We start from the raw sequence: 23,013 nt of genomic DNA, 5'->3' as shown, positions 1-23,013 counted from the left end.
TAGGGAACGGCTGGTGACACAACCAGGTATAACTGGTAGAATGCCTTAGGAAGGGGTGGCATGCACTGTGTTTGCTGTGGGTTTTCATTATATCATAAGCACATTCAAGAAAACAGCCATCAGAATTATTGAGAGGCAGCAGAGAACGACTCTAGGTTATTATGGTGAAGGAGGGGCAACCCATGGACAACTACTACTTAGATACAAACCCTGATCAACCCACCTAGGTCGACTGGACAAGGGTGTTTGATATCAAAAAACCCAAAAGGCCGTATGATCTCAGGTGTAAAGACCAAAAACACCCTATGATCCCAAGTATACATCAGCAGATCTATTTTATGAATCCTACAGAACAAAATCTAGAATGTTTTTCTCCATTATCTATGTAATGATAATGTTCTTTTCCTCTCTCGTCTCCTCTGATATAAGGTTATTAGTCTTTTTAGGCTTACTATTCACATATAATGTGACCAGAAACCAGTTGTTTTTGCATTTTGCATGTAGAAAATGTAAACGTTTATATTTTTGCTTAACATCATGTCATATGTTTTGCTATTTTATATTTTAGTATTTTAAATATATACAGTATTTTTCATATTACTGCAATAAACTTATCTCATATTTTATTGATGGATTTTGAGGAAAAATAATGACTGCTTACAAAAGAAATGAGGTAAGAATTGAGATCAAAAACAAGGCAAGTTGTGATAGGAAGTATATGCTATAATGAGCTAGAATGTATGAGGGACTCAGAGGATATTAAACTTTCAGTAAATAATTATGGCTACTCAAAGAGCTGAATCACATAAATCGATATTTAATTATTCTGTTAATGCTCAAATATGCCATTTATGCACAGACCAATTAACATGGTTAAAACATTCAGCTATTTTAATTTTAATGAATAAGCTAAGTTAGTAAAACTTCAACCATAAGGTGGCAGCACAAAACAATAAAAAAAATTCTGAAATGCTTAAGTCATCATCTCAGCTAAAGTGAATAACTAAGAAGAAAATTCCACGAAATGTTTTATTCAAATAATAATAATAATAATATTTTCCATTTACAATTTCTTGTATATGGAATTTATTTTTCACATACCCCTTACTTAGATAGTAACAGTAATAATTAATGCAAGGTGTGAGCTGGCATAGTCTCACAGTTCTAAATTAACATTATAGTCAATGTTAATTCTTAATTCCAATGTTAATTCTTAATTTCAATTCAGAGTTACCAGGAGTTGGAGCTTATCCTGGCAGCACTGGATGAAAGGGAAAAATCACCAATGGACACGGTACCAGTCCACATCAGAGCTTACACTCACACACAAACAATTTAGCATTACCAGTTAACTTAACCTATACATCTTTATAGATGTTGGACAAAAACTGAAGTATGTGAAGAAAAATTACGCAAACACCAGAAGAACATGCATGGGATCAGGCATGGGATTCAAGATCAAGACGCTGAAACCACTGTGCTACTTTGTTTTTGCCTTGAAGATGTTTGTGGCAGGGTGGGATCTGTTCCCAATGGTCATGTATTGAACTAAGCAGATTCAGAAAACAAATGGATAATAGGGTACCATAAGCCAAAGGAACCTGGGTGTAGTTCATTACCTTTTGATTCACTGCAGGGTGTGGAAGAGGGTGGATGACTACTGTATTGTCTGTGTGCTCTAGGTAGTCTGGTTTGGTTATTCCAAAAATGTGGAAATGTTGACTTTCTATTAGCACTGGTTCCTGTTTTATGTTTTAAATTTTCTACACTATAATATGCTTCAGATGTGCACTTTTGATTTTAATTGTTCAAACTTAATTTCACGGAAAACTATAAGGGTAATCAAGGCTTAATTAAAGGTTTTAATGGGTTCCTTTATGGGCAAGGACCTTCCAAGGAGAAACAGGTGGCAAAAGTCAGGGATACAACCCAGGAAGGTTCTAAGAGAGAGGAAAGTGTGTTACAGGAGTGGCAATGCACTTCCTCAGGTAAATGCAAAATATCAGCAGACAGTAAACACAATAAGAGTACTGATTGCACCGGATGGGCAATGGGGAGTACAGGCAGTAAATGGAAGACAGACTTGGGAGGAAGTAGACTTGGGATACTCTAGAACACAATGCAAAGTTACCTTATCTCAGAGAGGTAACAGAAAACAGAAAGAGGGAGAGAAAAAGGTCATAGTAAGTTGACAGCTCAGAGCACATCCCACCCATCAAAGGATATTACACAATCTTCCCTGAGACAATGGACAATGTTGCCCTTTTAAAGGTGAAGCCCAAGCAGACTTGTACTTCAGACACATTTATTTTAATAAAAGCATTGGTGTGTGTTGTATTTTAACAATATGCCTTGTCCTTTTCACTTTCATTTCCACATCCATTCCTCAGACCATCAAAAGCCTTTAACACTAGAATTACCAAAGCCTACGAAAAAAACTCATAAATCCAGCCCACCTTAAATCCCTTCACACCTCTCCATCAGCATCTTTTGTCTTCTAAATGTGTTGATATGCCCAAGCAGCCTGTTATACCATCCCCCCACCACCTCAGAATGGGCAAGAAGTTCTCCCAGTTCCTGCCTTGATTGATTATCTGGGAGTGTGCTACCCAGAATTGTAAGGGGAAATAATTTGATGTGTGTTTTGTGTCTACAATAATCTATGTAAACACATCGTTAAAATAGAAACGTTTTTCATGTTTTAGAAATAAATAACACAATGTAGACATGAACTGTACAATGTGTGAAGGCTGAAGGCCAAATATCAAATAAACACTTTCACAAAAGGTGCAAGTACAATACAACAGCTTCCATGGTGTAATGGTAAGATCTGCTGACTTATAATCCGGTGGTCATGAGTCTGAAACCGGCTCCTGGACAAATTTACCATTTAGAGTAGTGAGCTGCTCTTATTGTTAATATTATACAATAAAAACATACATTTGATTTGTGTCTGTAACAGCCAGTGTAAATTTATAGTATTTGTAAAAGTTAGCATTTTTTTTTTCACTTTTACTCTCTCGGTCACGATCATGATACAACCCCCCCCCCACCCCCACCCCAACCCCAGATCTGACTCTGTTACTTTTTATCTGAAACTGGGAATAATGCCTGCCCTCTTCCCTCAGTGCCTTACCAATGGATTTTTGTCTCTAGCAAACATGTATTGTGCATAGCACACAGAACAAAAAATGTACAATGTTAGCCTCTAAATTTTGACTAGATATGGCAGCCACAGTTTCACTGGCAAAGGGATGTCTAAAGTCTTAAATGTAACACTAGGGATGCATAGTGAGGCAGTGCCACAAAATTATAATCTACTCTTTCTCTGTAGCTGTGAGATCGCAAACCGGAAGAACGTCTGTGGTCTTGCTTCCTACCTGCCAGTAATTCCCTTCCTTTCTGTCTCCACAGGATATAGCCTTAAAGATCCAGATACGACTAGACTGTGATTGAGCACACCAGTGTAGCTGAAGCACAAGCTTTCTCCTTTTGTTAAAAATTAGTGAAGGTTATCATCTGCTAGATGATAATAAATATCATTAATAATGTGCATGCTGCCTTAGAAAGGCAAAAAGTATTATTAAGGACCTCATCCATCCTGCACAGTCACTTTCCTCACTTCACCCTTCTGGCAAAAATTACAAGACTAACACATTTGCAGTAGCAGATTCTGGGCCAGTCCCTCTGCATACATAGTAAGTTTACTGAACAGCCAGTTGAGTACAGTACAAATACTGTACATGTTTTTGCGTGCAAGGTTACTTAGCAGCTGTAATAATAATAATAATAACAATAGTAATAGTAATGCACTTGTTCTTGTCTGCATATATTGTATAATTGTATATATATGTTTCAGTTCTATGTATGTGCGCTTTTTTGTTGATTTTTTTATTACATTCAGTATTCTGAGAATTTCATTGTATATAATTGTTCTATTGTATGCACAGAACACTATGTACACTTAGGTTAAAGTGCTGACCTCTTCTGTGCTTTATTTATCAATATATTTTTTCATTTTATATCAGGATTTGAATTACTGGGGAAAACCCAATGCATGTAAATCAATATAAAACAGCAACCCAAAACAACTGCCGAAAATCCAGACCGTAAGCCTCTTGGTTTGCCTGATATATGGCACTACTGTTTTGGTTTATACTGACTTGAAAACTACATATACAAATGTCATGAATCATTATAGTTATTATTGAAGGACTGGCCAATAAATGTTAATGCAATAATTAATAGTTGAACCATATAGTCATAATCCAACTGCAAAAACTATTTATATATATATTGTTTTTTTAAGTCTGAATCAAAAACTGATTATTAGGTGGTTACCTATCAGGTAACATTTGTGGTTGGTCAGCCAGTCGGCAAACATCTGTCACGTCCTCTCAGTTGCAAGAAGCATCTCACAGATATGTGATGCAGTATCTGCCAAATAATACAAAGAGAACACGACATGTGTTTGGTCCTTATTGGGGCTAGTCAAGTATACACACTTTAGCATTCCCTTACTGGGAATCAAACTTTGGACAATAACGCCTGAGGCGATGCCTCTGATGCTGCACCGCGGTGGCTGGTTTGCTTATTTGGCAGAGTAAAGTTCAGAGTATTACATTCTTTTTTTAAGTCTGATTTGCAATCTGATTATTACCAGGTAACAGTTGTAGTTGGTCAGCCAGTCAGCAAACATCCATCACATTTTCTCAGTCCTCTCATCCGCCACATCCTCTCAGGCGCTGACGTCTGAGGTTCAATCCCTGTAAGGGGATGCAAAAGTGCATACACCTGAAGAGGCCCTATTAGGGCGAAAACACATGTGCACTCTTTGTATTGTTTGGTAGATACTGTATCACACACACACACACACACACACACACACACACACACACACACACACATATATATATATATATATATATATATATATATATATATATATATATATATATATATATATATATATATATATATATATATATATATATATATAGATATATATATATATATATATATATATATATATATATATATATATATATAGTGATATGTGGCCGGCTTTTCATTCCGGCCAATACCCCCAGGCCGCCAGGTAGAGCTTTCCCTGCAGCATGGACGTGCCCCGAGTTCCAGCAGGGACTCATGGACTATGTAGTTTTTATGCACAGCCCTGCTGGATGCCTTGGGGACCACCAGGAGTCGCTGTAGGGAAACCCGTGGACTCTTATATGCCCTATGATCCGGAAGTACGTCATAATCCCAGGACAGGAGGAAACGGTGTACTTCCGGGTTAAAGAAAAGGACTGTTTACCCTGACCCGGGAGGAATAAGGACTTGTGGGTTGTTCCAGGAACCACTTCCGGGTCAGGGAGTATAAAGGACTATGGGAAAGCCCAGTATGCCGAGCTGAGCTGGGAGGAAGGGTGGCGACGTGTCTGGGAGTGGTGGTTATTGATTATTGTTTATTGATTTGTTATATATATGAGTGTTGTAGAGTATAGGGTGCTTGGTGCACATATTTGTCTAAATAAAAGGAATATTTGGACTTTTATATGGTGTCTGACGTCTGCTCAGAGGGTTCAAGGGGTCACGGTGACCTCAATCTTTCACAGTGGCATAGTCTCGGCAGGATTCTCTGGCCGTCAGTTTTTGGCAGAGGACCTGAATTCAAATACATTTCTGTGGGGAGAGAACCCTAAGCAGATAATGTCGGAGCACCCGAAGGTTGAAGAAACACTCCAATTTAAAAGCGCTGCAATAGTAAGCCTTATACAGATCATAATGGGGAAGAAATCGGGAAAGAAGAAGGGCAATCCCGACTGAGTGAAAAACATGACAGAAGCCGAGATGACCTGGACTTACCTGACTGGGAGTGAGGAAGATCGAGCAATAATAAAAGCCGAGCAAGCTCGAGTGGCCCAGCAGCAGGAACGCTATCGGCTATCGGTCGTGTCGGAATCCCAAAAAGGGTTGGGAACCCAGCTGCCAAGTGTGGAGGTATGTGCAGGGAAAACGCCTGAAGTTTCGGGGATGTTTTTTTCCTGTTTTACAGAGACATGCTTCCAGAAAGCAGACGGTGTATTGGATACCTGCGTCATACCTTGGCAAGACGGCCGCGATACTCGGAAGGCAGGCCACGCTGGGAGTAGTCACTTCACAAGCCCATTCGCGGATCCTGACCACGTGACCTCGTGCGATGGATTGTGGGAAGGAGAAGGTCAACTCCAGTCCATAGGTGAGGTCGTCGTTTCCCCAATGGAACAAAGCTCCCTGAAAGGGAAGGGGGTGGCGAGCGAAGCAGCGCCGAAATTAAAAAAAGGAAAGGAGGAGAGGGACGTGACTGACTGCAGATAAATTTGAAAGAGCAGACCGCAGTCGGCCGCTGGAGGCTACCCGATCCTCTTTGACTCCAACTCCCAAGAGTCTTTGCGGGACACTGAGCACGTGCCGACAACGGACGTGCCCATTGGCTCTCGGCCGGTAGCAGCGCCCAGGCCATCTGAACTGCGAGACTCCAATGACCAGAAGCCTCCGCGAAGCCCAGCAGAGCACGTGACTGGAATGGACATGCTTATTGGCTCCCGGTCGGCAGGTGAGTCGAATACGGTACCCAACTTACCTCCGGTCGAAATGAATTATATTTTGGACATGCGGAATCTCGAGAAGTTGCTCGGATCCGTGAGTAATTTTTTTCAGGACTTAAAGGAATTGAAGGAATGCGTGGAGGAGCTGGGAGCTACAGCCGAGGCGCCGCTAAAGGGACTGATGGAATTCCTGCGACGATTAGGCCGAGAAGCCCCGTACTCGCGTGATGCAGCGGTACAGGTAAGCCCGAGCCGTACCGAATATAAAAAAGGGACACAGTGCGATCCGGCACCGCGGTTAATAAGTAGTGGCTGCCAAAGCGCTGTGTGCCTGACAGTTGAGAATGGCATGGTGACGGAGTGGACGGGTGAAGGTCCGATCAAACCGGGACAGCGGTACGAGATGGCTTACCGGAGCGATACGGACCTCGAGACCCCGTCCCGCGTGAAGAGGGAGTTATCGCTAGTTAATGGAGGGGCGGAGGAAGTGCCAATCAAACCGGGGCAGCTGAAAAGTGCTGTTACCCGGGGCGAGGGGTTACTAATAACGCCGCCTCCTATATTGTATAGGACAACGGGTGTGCAAACAGCAAAGAGGCTCTCTCTTCTCCATAGAGAGCCTCACGCTGTGCACAAGCCCCAGAGTAAGCAGGAGATCCACAAGCTGGTACACGGGTCTCCTGACAAGATAGAGAAAAGGGCAGAGAGCAACGAGGCGGCCATAACACCCTCCTTGGCGAAGAAAGGGGCGGATACGGAGCCGGACGTTCCAGGGCAGTTCCAGTCTCTCAGAGGAAGGCGACCAGGAGGACGGCGGGTTTGCTATAACTGTCGTCGGCCGGGACACCTATGGCGATGTTGTCCTCGGAGGACAGGGGATCAGAGGGATTCTCGTTATAACGTTCCCCCAAGGTTCTCCGGGGAGGCTAGACAACCATGCCAAGGACCGGCATACGGATCCTCCTGGAGGAAAACGTCCCTCGCGGGGCTGGCCGCTCAAAATCGTGGTTTTTCGCTGGGGGAAGGGTACTGTGATATGTGGCCGGCTTTTCATTCCGGCCAATACCCCCGGGCCGCCAGGTGGAGCTTTCCCTGCAGCATGGACGTGCCCCGAGTTCCAGCAGGGACTCATGGACTATGTAGTTTTTATGCACAGCCCTGCTGGATGCCTTGGGGACCACCAGGAGTCGCTGTAGGGAAACCCGTGGACTCTTATATGCCATATGATCCGGAAGTACGTCATAATCCCAGGACAGGAGGAAACGGTGTACTTCCGGGTTAAAGAAAAGGACTGTTTACCCTGACCCGGGAGGAATAAGGACTTGTGGGTTGTTCCAGGAACCACTTCCGGGTCAGGGAGTATAAAGGACTATGGGAAAGCCCAGTATGCCGAGCTGAGCTGGGAGGTAGGGTGGCGACGTGTCTGGGAGTGGTGGTTATTGATTATTGTTTATTGATTTGTTATATATATGAGTGTTGTAGAGTATAGGGTGCTTGGTGCACATATTTGTCTAAATAAAAGGAATATTTGGACTTTTATATGGTGTCTGACGTCTGCTCAGAGGGTTCAAGGGGTCACGGTGACCTCAATCTTTCACAATATATATATATATACAGTATATATATCTCTATATATATATATAAAATCCAACGTCTGTCTGTTTGTGTGTCTGTCTTTCACAAGAGAACTACTTAACAGATTTAGATTGGGCTTTTTTCTATAATTTGTTTGAACATTCCAGTTGATTTTGTGACTACTCTCATCATGCTAATAATCATAGTTCGCTTGCGGTATGGATTTATTTGTGCGAATCCGAGAGAGACACAGTCGGCCGAGGGGAGGGGGGCAGGGCCCTCCTCACTCATGCGCCAGCCTCGGGGTGTATCTTATATCCGTTTAGCTAGCGAACGACAGAACTACATAATGGATTTAGATTGGGTTTTTTTCTAGAATTTCCTTGAACATTCTGGTTGATTTTGCGACTTCTCTCATCGCGCTGATAATCATAGTACGCTTGCAGGAGCGATATATTCGCGCTAATCAGTAACAGAGGCTGTGGGCCAAGGGGAAATGGAAGCATGACATCAGGAGTGGGGAGTGGGTCTAACTCTGTGTTTTGTAGCATAACTTACCTCCACTTAGCTAGCGATACCTTTTTGTTTATTGATTTTTAAAGTTTGTCCTATTTCACTACTATGTGGGCGGAACGTACACACACACACACACAAATATATACAGTAATCCCTCCTCCATCGCGGGGGTTGTGTTCCAGAGCCACCCGCGAAATAAGAAAATCCACGAAGTAGAAACCATATGTTTATATGGTTATTTTTATATTGTCATGCTTGGGTCACAGATTTGCGCAGAAACACAGGAGGTTGTAGAGAGACAGGAACGTTATTCAAACACTGCAAACAAACATTTGTCTCTTTTTCAAAAGTTTAAACTGTGCTCCATGACAAGACAGAGATGACAGTTCCATCTCACAATTAAAAGAATGCAAACATATCTTCCTCTTCAAAGGAGTGCACGTCAGGAGCAGAGAATGTCACATAGATAGAGAAAAGCAAACAAATCAATAGGGCTGTTTGGCTTTTAAGTATGCGAAGCACCGCGGCACAAAGCTGTTGAAGGCGGCAGCTCACACCCCCTCCGTCAGGAGCAGGGAGAGAGAGAGAGAGAGAGACAGAGTTTGTTTTTCAGTCAAAAATCAATACGTGCCCTTCGAGCTTTTAAGTATGAGAAGCACTGTGCAGCATGTCGTTTCAGGAAGCAGCTGCACAAAAGATAGCAACGTGAAGATAATCTTTCAGCATTTTTAGACGAGCGTCCGTATCGTCTAGGTGTGCGAACAGCCCCCCTGCTCAATCCCCCTACGTCAGGATCAGAGAAAGTCAGCGCAAGAGAGAGAGAAAAGTAAACTGGGTAGCTTCTCAGCCATCTGCCAATAGCGTCCCTTGTATGAAATCAACTGGGCAAACCAACTGAGGAAGCATGTACCAGAAATTAAAAGACCCATTGTCCGCGATATATATTTAAATATGCTTACATATAACATCCGCGATGGAGTGAAGCCGCGAAAGGCGAAGCGCGATATAGCGAGGGATCACTGTATACAGTATGTATATATTATTAAGGCTGCCATATTGAAAATAGAAATAAATACCATCTTCATTGATGAGGAATTAGCTTCTGATTACAAAGAGGTCTGCTGCAAATGGAAATATTTGGAAACATTTAAAATGACAACAGTTCAACAGATACCCTTTGAAGGAAGGAATGAAACTTTGAAACCTACTTACTTGTTGGTTGCTGTTTCAAGTGGACAGGCACACAATTGACAATCCTCAGTTGTTCCCCTCGAAGCATCACCATAATATCCAGGCATACACTGTTCACAGTGAGGTCCAGTGGTGTTGTCCTGACAATCCTAAAACCATTTTACCAATGCTGTTAAAACTTTTACTTTTTAGTAAATTACAAACAATTGTATTTTCTTTCTTTGTTTTAGTACTAGGGTGTTGTACCGTGTTAGCCATTATGAATGTAGAGAAAAGCCAAGCAAAATGACACCTTTTATTGGCTAACTAGAAAGATTACAATATGCAAGCTTTCGAGGCAACTCAGGCCCCTTCTTCAGGCAAGATGATTACATCTTGCCTGAAGAAGGGGCCTGAGTTGCCTCGAAAGCTTGCATATTGTAATCTTTCTAGTTAGCCAATAAAAGGTGTCATTTTGCTTGGCTTTTCTTTGTTTTGTAATGCTTCCTAATCAGTATCAGTAAAGCTGTCAGTAAAGCCTTTTTTGGCTTTATGATAATTTTGAGTTCTTTTTAAAGTGGAATTGTTTCAGAAATGCAGTATCTTGTAACAGACATATTAAAAACCTACCTAAAATACACATGTGGGCTTTCTGTGGTTAGTATGATTTCCTTCCACATTCAAATGAAGTGTTATTTTATCATGTCAATTTTAAATGTAATACAGCCATATTATTTATTAATTTATTTATTTATTTTACTGCTAAAATTGGCCTTGTATATAAGTGATGATATATGTCTGAGTGAATGCAAACTTCACAGACTGTTGTTACATCAAGGGATAGTCAATGTATTGTGGCCAGTACTGTAACAATACGCTACAGACCAACTGTGATCATATAATGGAAAAGGCAGGCATAAAAAATGGTGAAATTAATGAATAAATGTAAGTATATAAGTGACAATACCTTAAAATTGTCCCATATGCCGTTTATTACTATTTTCTGTCTTGCATCTAGAACTGTATCTGATCCCATAATGAGTTAGAAAATAAACAAATAGAAGTTTTAAGTGTGATGCCTCTAAAATTAAAGTGCTTTCTTAAAAAGCCATTTCCATTTATAAAACTATGCAGCTAAGACTTTAAAATGAACCATCTAGGTACTGTATCATTTGCATATTTTAAGGGATGGTGCAAAATAGTCACATAAGTATTCATTAAAATTACAGTAAGACTGGTCTATCTCATTGAAGGAAGAAGGTTTTAAATGTGCTTAAACCATTAATGTAGGTTAAACATTTCATATATACCATACATAATAAGTAAGAGATTAAATAATGAATTCTACAAGAATTACTATAATCATTAATGCCACCACACTATGATACTGTAGCTTTTTAATTACAGTTGCTTTGTGACTCACCTATGCCTGATCAAGTCCTCAACAAAAAAAAAATGAAACTGAAATGGGGGTGTATACTTGTATGTTTTCTGCTACTTTTTTAGTCTCAAATATACGTGAAGTTGAGTGATTCGGCATAGTACACTGTATTCAAGGTGAAAAATGTAATAATTTGATAAGAAAAATGGAGCCTGGAACAAATGTGTTGTTTCAGTACTTCTTTAAGGATAACTCTGTTAATGCAGTTACATCAAGTTTCTGGATTTGGCGGGGATAATGGTAAAAATAAAAGAAACTTTATGACAGTATGCTTCACGCCTATCATCATAAAAGTATTCATTTCTTGATAACATGCACAAATAAATCCAAACTTACAAAACAAACACCATGAATGTCGCATTCACTAGCATGGCCATTGCATTCACATTGCTTGCATATGCCTCCAAACAAAATTCCATCTACACGGTAATACCCAGAGCTGCAGGACTGGAAATTAATAAAAAAAAAATCAGATTAGTGGCAAATACTCCTTACTAACTTAAAAACAAATCCCAAGAAATACTCTGCAAAAAACAGCCATCAAGATTTTGTTGAATAAAATACAAAAAGTTAATCCTTAGTGCACAGATAAGATATACTTAACACTAGAATTACCAGAGCCTACGAAAAAACTCATAGATCTGTCCCACCTTAAATTGCTTCTTAAATCCGTTCGCACCTCTCCGAGAGCGTCTTTTGTCCTCTAAATGTGCCGATAAAGACAAGCTACAAGCAGCCGGCTATTCTATCCCCCCACCGACTTAGAACGTGCACGAACTTCTCCCAGCTTATGCCTTGATTGATTATCTGGGAGTGAAGTGGAGTTTTAGAGTGGAAATAATAGATCGTTATTTGGAACACACGCATTTCATGTGTGTTCCGTTTCTACAGTAATTTGTGTAAACACATTGTTAAAACAGAAACGTTTTTCATATTTTAGTAGTAAAAGACAAAATGTAGGCATAAACTATATAACGTATGAAGCCTGAAGTCCAAATATCAAAGAAACACTTTCTCAAAAGGTACAAATATAACAGAACAAGTGCGTTTTTATTCAAAAATATAACTGCAGAAAAAAAAGCCGCTTAGCATGCGACATTGACACGCATTTACTACAACTGACTCTGTGGCGCAACGGTATCAACTCCTGACTGGTAATCAAAAGGTCACAAGTTCGATTCCATTTTGAGAAGTGAACTGCTCTTATTCTTACTATTTTAGAATAAAAATATACATTTGATTTCAGTCTGTAACAACCGGTGTAATTTATGATACTTGTAAAGGTAAGCTTTGTTTTTTTTTATTATTCAGTTTTATTATCTTAGCTGCATTCACGAGCCCATACACCCCTCCACATTTGACACTGCTGTTTTCACATAGACGCGCTATAACAGAGGTAAACTCAGATCATGACGACCCTTCTACATTGGACCAAGAATGCACATCGTACTTTTGCCATCGCTTTACTTTGTATATGTATATGGGAAGCTCTGCACTTTACTTGTGACTTTAGGCTGTAGGAAGTAAGTAAATAAGTAAAGGTAAATAATATTCGAAAGCAATGTTATTTACCTATTTACCTTTATTTACTTACTTCCTACAGCCTAAAGTCACAAGTAGTGTGCAGAGGGCATGCTCAAACAATACGTGTAATGCCACGAAAAGTGCCTGCTAACACTTTAGTATGCAAGCAATGGTACGAGAATGCAGTTAGACTTTTTTTTGGGGCACATACCCCGTCCAGATCTAAACACTAGCGTGTAGAGTCGCTTGCGTTCTACATCGGAGCATTGCTTTCGAATGTTATTTACCTATTTACCTTTATTTATTTACTTACTTCCTACAGCGTAAAGTCACAAGTAAAGTGCAGAGCTTCCCATATACATATACAAAGTACAGCGATGGCAAAAGTGCGATGTGCATTCTTGCTCTGATGTAGAAGGGTCGTCATGATCTGAGTTTACCTCTGTTATAGCATGTCTATGTGAAAACAGCAGTGTCAAATGCGGTGGGGTGGGGTGTTTGGGCTCGTGAACGCGGCTGACATAATAAAACTGAATAATAAAAAAAAAAAACAAGCTAACCTTTACAAGTATCATAAATTACACTGGCTGTTACAGACTGACTTTTATTCTAAAATAGTAAGAATAAGAGCAGTTCACTTCTCAAAACAGAGTCATGCGGGATCAAACTTGTGACCTTTTGATTACTAGTCAGGAGTTGATACCGTTGCACCACAGAGGCAGTTGTAGTAAATGCGTGTCAATGTCGCATGCTAACACGGCTTTTTTTTCTGCAGTTACATTTTTGAATAAAAGCGCACTTGTTCTGTTATATTTGTACCTTTTGTGAAAGTGTTTCTTTGATATTTGGACTTCAGACTTCACACATTATACACTTCATGACTACTGTATATACATTATATAGTTTATGCCTACATTTTGTCATTTACTACTAAAATATGAAAAATGTTTCTGTTTTAACAATGTGTTTACACAGATTACTGTAGAAGCAGAACACACATGAAATGCGTGTGTTCCAAATAATGATCTATTATTTCCACTCTAAAACTCCACTTCACTCCCAGATAATCAATCAAAGCATAAGCTGGGAGAAGTTCGTGCACGTTCTAAGTCGGTGGGGGGATGGAATAGCCGGCTGCTGCAGCTTGTCTTTATCGGCATATTTAGAGAACAAAAGACACTGGCGGAGAGGTGCAAACGGATTTAAGAAGCGATTTAAGGTGGGACAGATCTATGAGTTTTTTCGTAGGCTCTGGTAATTCTAGTGTTAATATTGTATATACTATTATTGTGAAAAAAATAACAAACAACAATTAACAAACATTCATAATAATTGTATATTGTAGCATATTTATTTAGTTTGTGTGTGGCAGAAACAGAACTACTTGCATTACATTAACATTTGATTGGAAATCACAAAAATGCTTTTGAACTAAACTCATTTACCCTGTGAAAGCAGCTAACATTAAGAGAAATATTGAAGAAATTAAAGTATATGCGTACATTTACTATCAACATACTGTACTGTATATTCTCCTTAATTAGCATATAAAGTAGGTTAAAGAGCAAGAAAGGAACTAACTGCCACATAAATGATACATTTGTTTTGACTAGAAAGTTACGAAATTACTGATAGGCTTCCTAAATCTGAAAAATATTGTAAGATGTGTCTGCACTTCTTGAAATGGCCACTGGTACAGGCTAACAATAACAAGGCTATTTACTTTTGAATTTTTAAAAGATAGCATGCAATGACTTCATACATTTTGCAGACGCCTCTAACATGGGCTATTTAGATGTAATAATTAACAATAATAATCATCATCATCTTCAAAATATGTGGCTTAAGAAAACAAATACACAAAAAACTTTGCCAGTAAACTCAACCTCAAGCTCTGATCCATATTTAAGCAGGACTATACAGCCAAATGTAGTTACAATTAAATTATTCCAAATTGCTAACGACACAGTCTTTGCACTAATCTGTATTCACAAAGTGCATGCAAACTGGAAAGAAATAGAAGAACTAGCAACAAGACTATGGCCTGGAAGTGGACTTCAGGAAACACTGTGATCACAGCTTCCTTAGGGGGCAAAATCTAATGTGAGTTAAACCCACAACCACCAGAAAATATTGTAAAAGATGTCCCAGCTTTGAAATTATGTCAGATGTACATTTAATTTAATTTCTTAAAACAAAGGAACATTAACAAAAATAAGAAATCATTTATTGCCAGTATGGACATGCAGAAATATATAAATCAATTAATCAGTCAATCTTTATTTTATATTTAAATGCCCTAGCTCCATTCTTGTAGTATATCATCACAAGGCACTTTACTTAGAAAAGCATACATTTCAAAATAAATAGCAAATACAAGACCTATCAGCTATACCCAATATACTACACAATTCAAGAACAATGTAATAATAATATATGAGAAATAGTTATATTTGTAGCATGAAATGTTAGGATGAGAACAGCTATTATAGACAAGGAATAGGAAACAAGGAAACAGGAATTCAGTTGAGACATATAAGAGAGAAGAGTCTTCAAGCAAGATGTGAATGAGTTTTCCTATGAAGTTTGAAGAAAAAGCTTAGGGTCAGAGTTCCAGATAGAAGAGGCCAAAAAATCATATACATGTATGTTTCACCAAGGTTTGAAAAAATTAGTCTGAAATTTTGAGGGGGCTAGTGTTTAATTATCTAGTTGAGTGGAAGGTTGGCAATGTAATAGAAGATAAGTAGTCTAAGGTGTTGAAATTAAGAGTTTTGTTTTTAGAAGTAGAGTTTTAGAGACAGCCTAATATCATAGAGGTACTGGCACTATTACAGTTTACCCACTAGAGGGGAGATGTGCTCATGTGAGTTACTTTGCAATTCTATTTACAGTATGTCCAACTGCAAGCTGATATTCAATTTTTTAAACATTTCTTGCTTACTTTAGTTTACAAAAGGACAAAAATAGATAATGAGTGAAAGGGAAAGGTTCTTCTCATCCACAGAAAATATTTATATAAGGAAACTTGAATGTAAAATTTTAAATTCTAGGGAAAAAAAATTAAATTCTGGGGTAAAGTGTTTCTTTAAAACATACTGACTTCTGCTTTTAATCTAAGTGTATTTTTGTTTTAATTTCTACCCAATATCTTGCAGCCAATTTTATCATTGCTCTCTAAAGCCCTACTTGATGGCACATTCTGTTAATATCACTATACCAAATAAAGGTTGATCCTTTGACCATGTAGATCTCAGTAAATATGAAATCAATTCAATAAAATTACAAAATAGGTAACTGAAATATTTTGAACAGTAGCCAGACATTTCTGTCTGGCTCTTGGCTACAGGCTCAGCAAAATTAATGTTTTGACTTTTACCTCTTTTCTTCCCAATCCTTACCTCACATGATGTTCCAGTATAGCCTTCTGGACACTTACAGAACTCCACATCCAAAGCAAGTCTATCATTAACAGCATTTGCACTAGCTCTTTCCAGGGAAACAGATATAATCCTGTCAAAATGGAGAATACAAAAAATCAAATATTTTAAAAATGGTGGTAGAGATGTAAATTTTGTCAGTGTGTTTTGCCTTACTGTTGTTATTTATCTCATCTACAGAGTAGGGGGATATTTTTCATACGTGGATTACTCATTTAGCCGGATGTAATTGTTAACGATTTGGCATGATCCTGGATTTTGTCGGTTTTTCGAAACTCTTGCTGGATGTGTTGTCATAGCAGCTCATCCAAATCCTCAAACCTGCTCGGAGCAGGTTTGTTCGATGTAAACAAGGATTAGCTCACACACTTAATCAGTGTCTGTGCATGGAATTCATTAAGACATGGCTTCACCGTTCATGAATGAGCGACCAATTGATATCGGTGCACAAATTATAAGAAGAGAATTTCATATAGAGAGGGTTTTGCGTGATCGGCAAGATCACTTTATTGCTCCCGGAGGAAATTCTTTTCAAAAGATACCGCTTTAGCCAGGGGGGAATATTGTATCTCAAAGATTTATTAGCACCTTATATTCGAAGTCAAACTCGGCGAAGTCGGGCTCTCACAACCACACAGACAGTATGCATTGCTTTGAGGTTTTTTGCAAGCGGCCCTTTTTTATATACTGTAGGCGATGCAGAACATTTACCTAAAAGTGCAGTTTGCCAGGTAATTCATAAAGTCTGTTTGGCTCTGAAATATTTCCTTCGGTTTTTCATAGTGTTACCTGGACACCTGCGTGTGCACACAATAAAAGAGGCGTTTCATGCCATTGCAGGTAGGTAATACACAGACAAAAACACCCACAGTTCCATAAATAATCTCACAATCAGCCTAACATTCTCATTACCCAGGATTTCCAAATGTGATTGGGGCACATGGGACTGATCAGAGTGCAGTTTGATCAAACATTATTTGAAAAATGTACCTCTCCTCCTGATGAATAATCAGACACAGTGTCTTCATCAAATATTTGACCTTAGTCAATATCTAGTAGGTCAGACACAAGTTCTAGGGATATGACATTCCCTGCAACTGACCCAACAAAAAAAAGAGGGCTATATGGAACATACCTGTGGCACACATTGAGGACAAACATATGCAATGACCATCCTTTACCTGAAATGAAGTGACCACTGCATCCTGCCACTGGTTCTGGGTAAGAGCTTCCCCCTGGAATGCCCTCAGAAACAGGGCGATGGGCATTTTGCTGGTTAGCCAACTCTTCTGCAGGGGTTAGGTCTGGACCTCATGGACCTCCACCTGTTTTTTGCTTGTCTGCCTTCTTATTAGCTTTAAAAATTAGTGTTTTTTATATTATATATGATTATTTATGTCAACAATTCTTTAAATAGTTATATATACCAATATTTACCAGTTTGAAGTATATTCTTGTACTTCACTTTAACCTGTTCCCATGTTCTCCTTGTGCTCACGTTTGATCTGGAATTATGACATATTAAATAATAATTAATCTGACACATAGGAAATGAAACGCTGCATTCAGTAAGTACAATGCACGCTACTTAGCGTTTAATTTGTTGGCCACTTTTTGCCAGCGGTCTTTTCTGGTTTGGGCTGCTATTGCAGTGTTACCCCTTGTGCATATTAAATCTTGAAATTCTTCATGTCCTTCAAATAAAAGGTCCTGCTCCGCTTGTGTGGGGAAAAAAAAATGCGCCCTTTCTTTCGTCATTTTGTTACAGCCTATCAAAGATTTGCTGATCATGTTTTCTAGACTCAATATATATGGGCTTTTCAATCAGCGCGGGCGATTAGATCCAGCTAGACTAATCTACTACATGGCTGCGTTTGAAAAACCGACTTATCCAGGATGAGTTTCACCGGCATTAACTCATCCAAGATGAGGCATCTGATCTCGGATGATTTAAGCGACATATGGAAAATACCACCCAGGTAGTGAGAGATCAAAATATGATACTACATGTTTGGTTATATAGTCTTCTTTTCAGATTTATAACATGAATATTATAGTAAACTAAATTTCAATAACTTCCTTACCATAATACACCTTGATTAAAAAAATAATAAAAGGAAAAAAACAAGAAGCTACATTCTCACCACCTTTTGGTCCTTCTTTCTGTACTATTTCACTAACACACTGCAAAGCAAAGAAAACTAAAACACTACATTATTAAAAAAATATTAACTATTTCTTAATACAAGTAAAATGACAAATAATTCTGAATTAAAATTAAGACAGAAAAAATTAAGATAATTAACTACAGTCTCCAAAATTTAGCATGCCTTAAATGTCCACTGCTGCTGAAGTTGCTGTAGGCTATGGCTTGTAGGCGGGAAAGATTTGCCAGTACAGTCATCAGTTTGTCCCTTTCCTCTGTGTTTTTCTGCCAGTCTATGAAGCTTTCTGGTAATATCACAAATTCAAAAGTCTTAACTCCATAAGAAGGCACTGTTTCCAAAGTGTAACCTGTGTGCAAAGCTCTTCCATTGCCCTGACAGGAAAGAAAAAAAATATATAAAAATTAGAACAAATATTTGAATTGGCACTAAAATGTCAAACACATAAACATTTAAATGTGGACAATCAATAACACAGCGAATTTTAAAAAATGCCCAGGCAGGAACACCATGACTAGTTAGCTGAAGTCAGTTAATCTTTGCCTTTCCTTTACCCCAAACCCTTTGTGACTCCAATCTTTTCTTGTCTGCATGGTATGTGTCAAATACAGCTTTTGGTTTCCTCTTGTCCACTGTCAAATGTCCATACTTTATTTCTTGTGTATCAATGTTTTACTGCCACCAGAAATGTTAAACCGGACAAGATGTAGATGAAAAATTTAGATGTCTTGATCTCTATATGTAGAAATCTATTTTTGTATATATTGCACAGTATTTTGTACTTTACCATTGCATTTGCATACTGGAAAATATGTAATATGTCTTTTAAGAAATTTTAAGGAATGCTAAATATTACCAAAAGTATTATTTTTAATAATTACTCTTGAAAAAGGAATAATTTATCATTTTCAACAAATGGTCTATTTTTCGTTGGTAACACCTTCTGATTGTGGTGCTGCACTGTACTTTGTACAAGTAACCATTAACTCACTTCAATTTTTTTATTAATTCTGTCATCATAATGAGATAGCACAGGGACCAAGACACTTGAAATGGCATATCCTCCTTATGTGTTGGCTATGTAGAATTGCAAATACACCATATGTTTGTCAATCATTGTACTCTTATGGATACAAAAAAGCCAAGGAATAATGATACAATTGTTTTAGTACAGTACGTATTTTCATCTTCAAAAATTAAAATTATCTATTGTTTTTTTTTAGTTACTAAGTACAGTTTTTCATCTTTTTTTTAAATTAACTGCAATACATTTTTCTCAAGCTTACCTCAAGGATGAAATCAAAACCAAGAATTGTTTTGCTGTTTTCTGTCAATGCATCATATTCTATTGTGTAGTTTAAGTAACCCCCATAAGATGACAGCTATAAAATAAATCAGATAGGAAACACAATGTATACATTAATAAATATAAACCATGCTGAACAAAGCAATGTTAAACTTTGATAAATATCAAATAAAATGCCATTGTTAAATGCAGCTATCATTAGTACATGAATATGATGAAGGTATAAATCTGTAAAGAATGAACTAAGAATGGCACCATCAGCATAATCACTGAATGCTGATTGCACAAAACCAAAATAAAAACAAAATAATACAGGGTTATACAGAATACAGCTGTTTCGTCTATTTACATTAAATTTAACACTGCAAACAATGCCAACAATGCAAAAAATTACCACATTACCTTAAAAACATATGCGCTCATATTTATCAAGTGTCTCAGTGTAGGAAAACAGACAAAACTGGCTCAAACATCTCAGAGTGACACAAATTTGTATTTTATTTATTTTCCTAATATATGAAACTACATCTAAATTCACCAGGATTTAAGAGAGTTGGTGAGTTGTCCTAACTTGGTAGGAGCTGCCTGAAGATAGTGTTCAGGCAGAAATTGGAACACATATAGGAAAGGCCGAAAGCTTGGGAAACGCTGAACAACAATGAACTCATAAAAAAGATTCTGATTTGACAGAGATGAAATAATGTTCGCAACAATGTACATTTCCAGACGAAATTAAAATTTTGGCAGCGTTACATGTTTTGGACACAGGAAAAATGCAGCTTTACAATAGCGATGATTTGGGTATGTTGCAACTTTAAACGCCTTTACAATGAGTGAGATAATACACAGATTTACGTATACATTCCCCATCACTCTGCATAAGGTAGTGCTAAAGCAAGCTACATTCATGCATATCGGCAAGCACATAAGGATCATTGCCCCATGTGTGGATGAACATGCATATGTGAATCGCAAGAGATATCACAGTGTAAACGCACAGGTGGTCATGGATGCAAACTGTACTGTAGTAGACAGCATATTACCCTGAAGATTAACAGGGCTAGATGGGTGACTGACAGTGAAATGTCATAGAGGTAAATTGAGCTCTGCATTTCACAAACTCCTGCAACATTTGCATTACACATAACAAACCCGGGAAGGTTCAAGAAGGCAGGCGGAGACTCCCAGGACATGAGATAAATACAGCCTCAATGCAGATAAGAAAGGAAAAAGAAGAGCGACACAGCATGTGATTCTGGAAGACAATCAGGGACATTAAAAGAGTGAACATGACTTCAGAAACAGCACCATGGCCAGTTTCAGTAACTGTTAAATAAATGTGTCCATTATCAGCTTTATTCTCATTCAGTATGTGTGTGTGTGTCTTAGTCTTCCCATCCCGATAACTGCTACGGTATTATTCTTGATGTTGTTGCAAAATGGCACAATTACCTGCAGCTTATATATATCCTACCTTATGTTTTCCTTTCTTGTTCTTATGTTTTGATTATTATTATTATTATTATTATTATAATTATTATTATCATCTTTGTGGTGAAGCCATAGGATTAATATTAGAGAACCATAAAACGTCATTTTTGCAACATGGGGTACCGCAAAATCGTGACATAATTCATTCTCAAATGTGAACTAATACTCCTCACTGGTTGACACTTCATAACTATTTCTCATGTCCTTCTCTGGGGTAGGACAAAATTCTTATCTTAGTCGAACTTCTAGTGTAATTCATAAGAGTAATTCTGCGATGCTTGATAAATACAGGAACTGGTTTTGTAATGAACTGAAACCATGGTCATTAAATGTCCACGCTTATTGGGATACCAAAACTGAAATCAAAAGAGTGATTGATTGATATCAAAATGCAAAGTTTCCAACATTTAATGGCACTTGTGTGTACTTACAATGCTCATGGATATTGTCAGCACTACCAAGTGACATCATTCTCTAATCAAATTCATCTGTTTACTGTACTGCTTGCCACTCTGCATTTTACATATCAAAGTTCATATTGATTTTATAAACAATACATTATAAACTGCAACAGCATAGATACAGATATGTTTCTAGCAAAAGGTCACATGATAAATAAATCAGTAATTCAGAACTCTTTATTATTAAAACAATATGCAGTTTTCCTTAATTCTATTTACAATAATATTTTCACTGAAAAAAATGCCTCAATGTGGTTGTACCTGCTTAATCCAATCTAGTCTTTCAGTGAGCAAGTGACAGGAAACAATCCTGAGTAAATCACCAGTTCATCGCAGAGTGCACTCACATAGTCACACAGGACCAATTGGCCTGGTATGAGTAATTGTAGATGTATGTACTTTAATGGGCCCTGCAATGGAGTATAACCTATCCAAGGATAGTTACTGCCTTGTGGCCACTGCTGGTGGGACCTAGCGCCATGTGATCCGGAATTAAATATGTGGGTTTACTAAATAAATAAAATGATACAATTATTTTTCCACAAACTTTAAAAAATCTGTAATGGTAGATGCAACACATGATTAAAAAAAGAATATATTGTACCTTATTTCCCAAGAACTGTTCTGGAGCTGACCAGATATACATAGATGACAGATGGCTTGTTTCTTTTGTGTTATTTAGGATACTGTTGTTTACTTCATATTGATCTAGCCTGACATCAGTTTGATGGACTGGCAACATCCAGTCACTCAGATGTAAAATCTAAGAGGAACAGAAACATAAAGTTCAGTGAATTAAAGTTTTACAGATAATGAAATTCTAATTACTGCCAAGTATGACAAATAATACTTTCTGATGAAAAACTATGCATTCATGTTTCACAAATTGTTCATTATTACAAGGGAACAACTTGCCACCTCAAATTTTCTGATTCATTTTTTAATACAAAATGTCTAGAAAATGTATAGACTTTTATTTCTAACATTACCTGAAAGACAAAGTGTATGTCACAAAACCTGCCAACTAAAGATAAGCCACTAAAAAAGTGCAGTATGTTTTGCATACTAGCAATCACCCTTGAGGATGTTTACACATTACTTACTTGAAGATGTCTGTACTTCATGGATACCAAAGGAGAACACGACAAAATGTACAGTATGTGTCATGTATTACAGCACTTGCAGTACATACCTCATTTATATTATTATAAAATATATAGCAACTAAATGATATAATTGGTTATTTTTTCAACAAAATAAAAATATTAGTGTTAAACTATACATTTAATACCCTATATATAAAGCACACTAGTTTGCTTGTTTATTTACATGTG

The 23,013-nt window shown here is 38.0% G+C and overlaps 1 protein-coding gene across 1 annotated transcript in view; it reads right to left on the bottom strand.

Annotated features, from left to right (window-relative positions):
• Positions 1 to 23,013, bottom strand: part of lama1 (laminin, alpha 1) — a 200,034-nt gene that overhangs the window by 109,012 nt on the left and 68,009 nt on the right. Inside the window, exons 12-17 of the mRNA XM_051928752.1 lie at positions 22,284 to 22,442; positions 19,708 to 19,803; positions 18,566 to 18,795; positions 16,218 to 16,329; positions 11,629 to 11,739; positions 9,894 to 10,021 (exon numbers count right to left, since the gene is read on the bottom strand). Coding sequence (XP_051784712.1) covers positions 9,894 to 10,021; positions 11,629 to 11,739; positions 16,218 to 16,329; positions 18,566 to 18,795; positions 19,708 to 19,803; positions 22,284 to 22,442 — 836 coding nt within the window. The remainder of the gene's footprint in view (positions 1 to 9,893; positions 10,022 to 11,628; positions 11,740 to 16,217; positions 16,330 to 18,565; positions 18,796 to 19,707; positions 19,804 to 22,283; positions 22,443 to 23,013) is intronic.

This window comes from Erpetoichthys calabaricus, chromosome 6 (genome assembly GCF_900747795.2).
Source record: "Erpetoichthys calabaricus chromosome 6, fErpCal1.3, whole genome shotgun sequence".
Lineage (NCBI taxonomy): Eukaryota > Metazoa > Chordata > Cladistia > Polypteriformes > Polypteridae > Erpetoichthys > Erpetoichthys calabaricus.
Note: the sequence above shows the minus strand (reverse complement) of the source record. Positions and strands in the feature narration are given on the sequence as shown.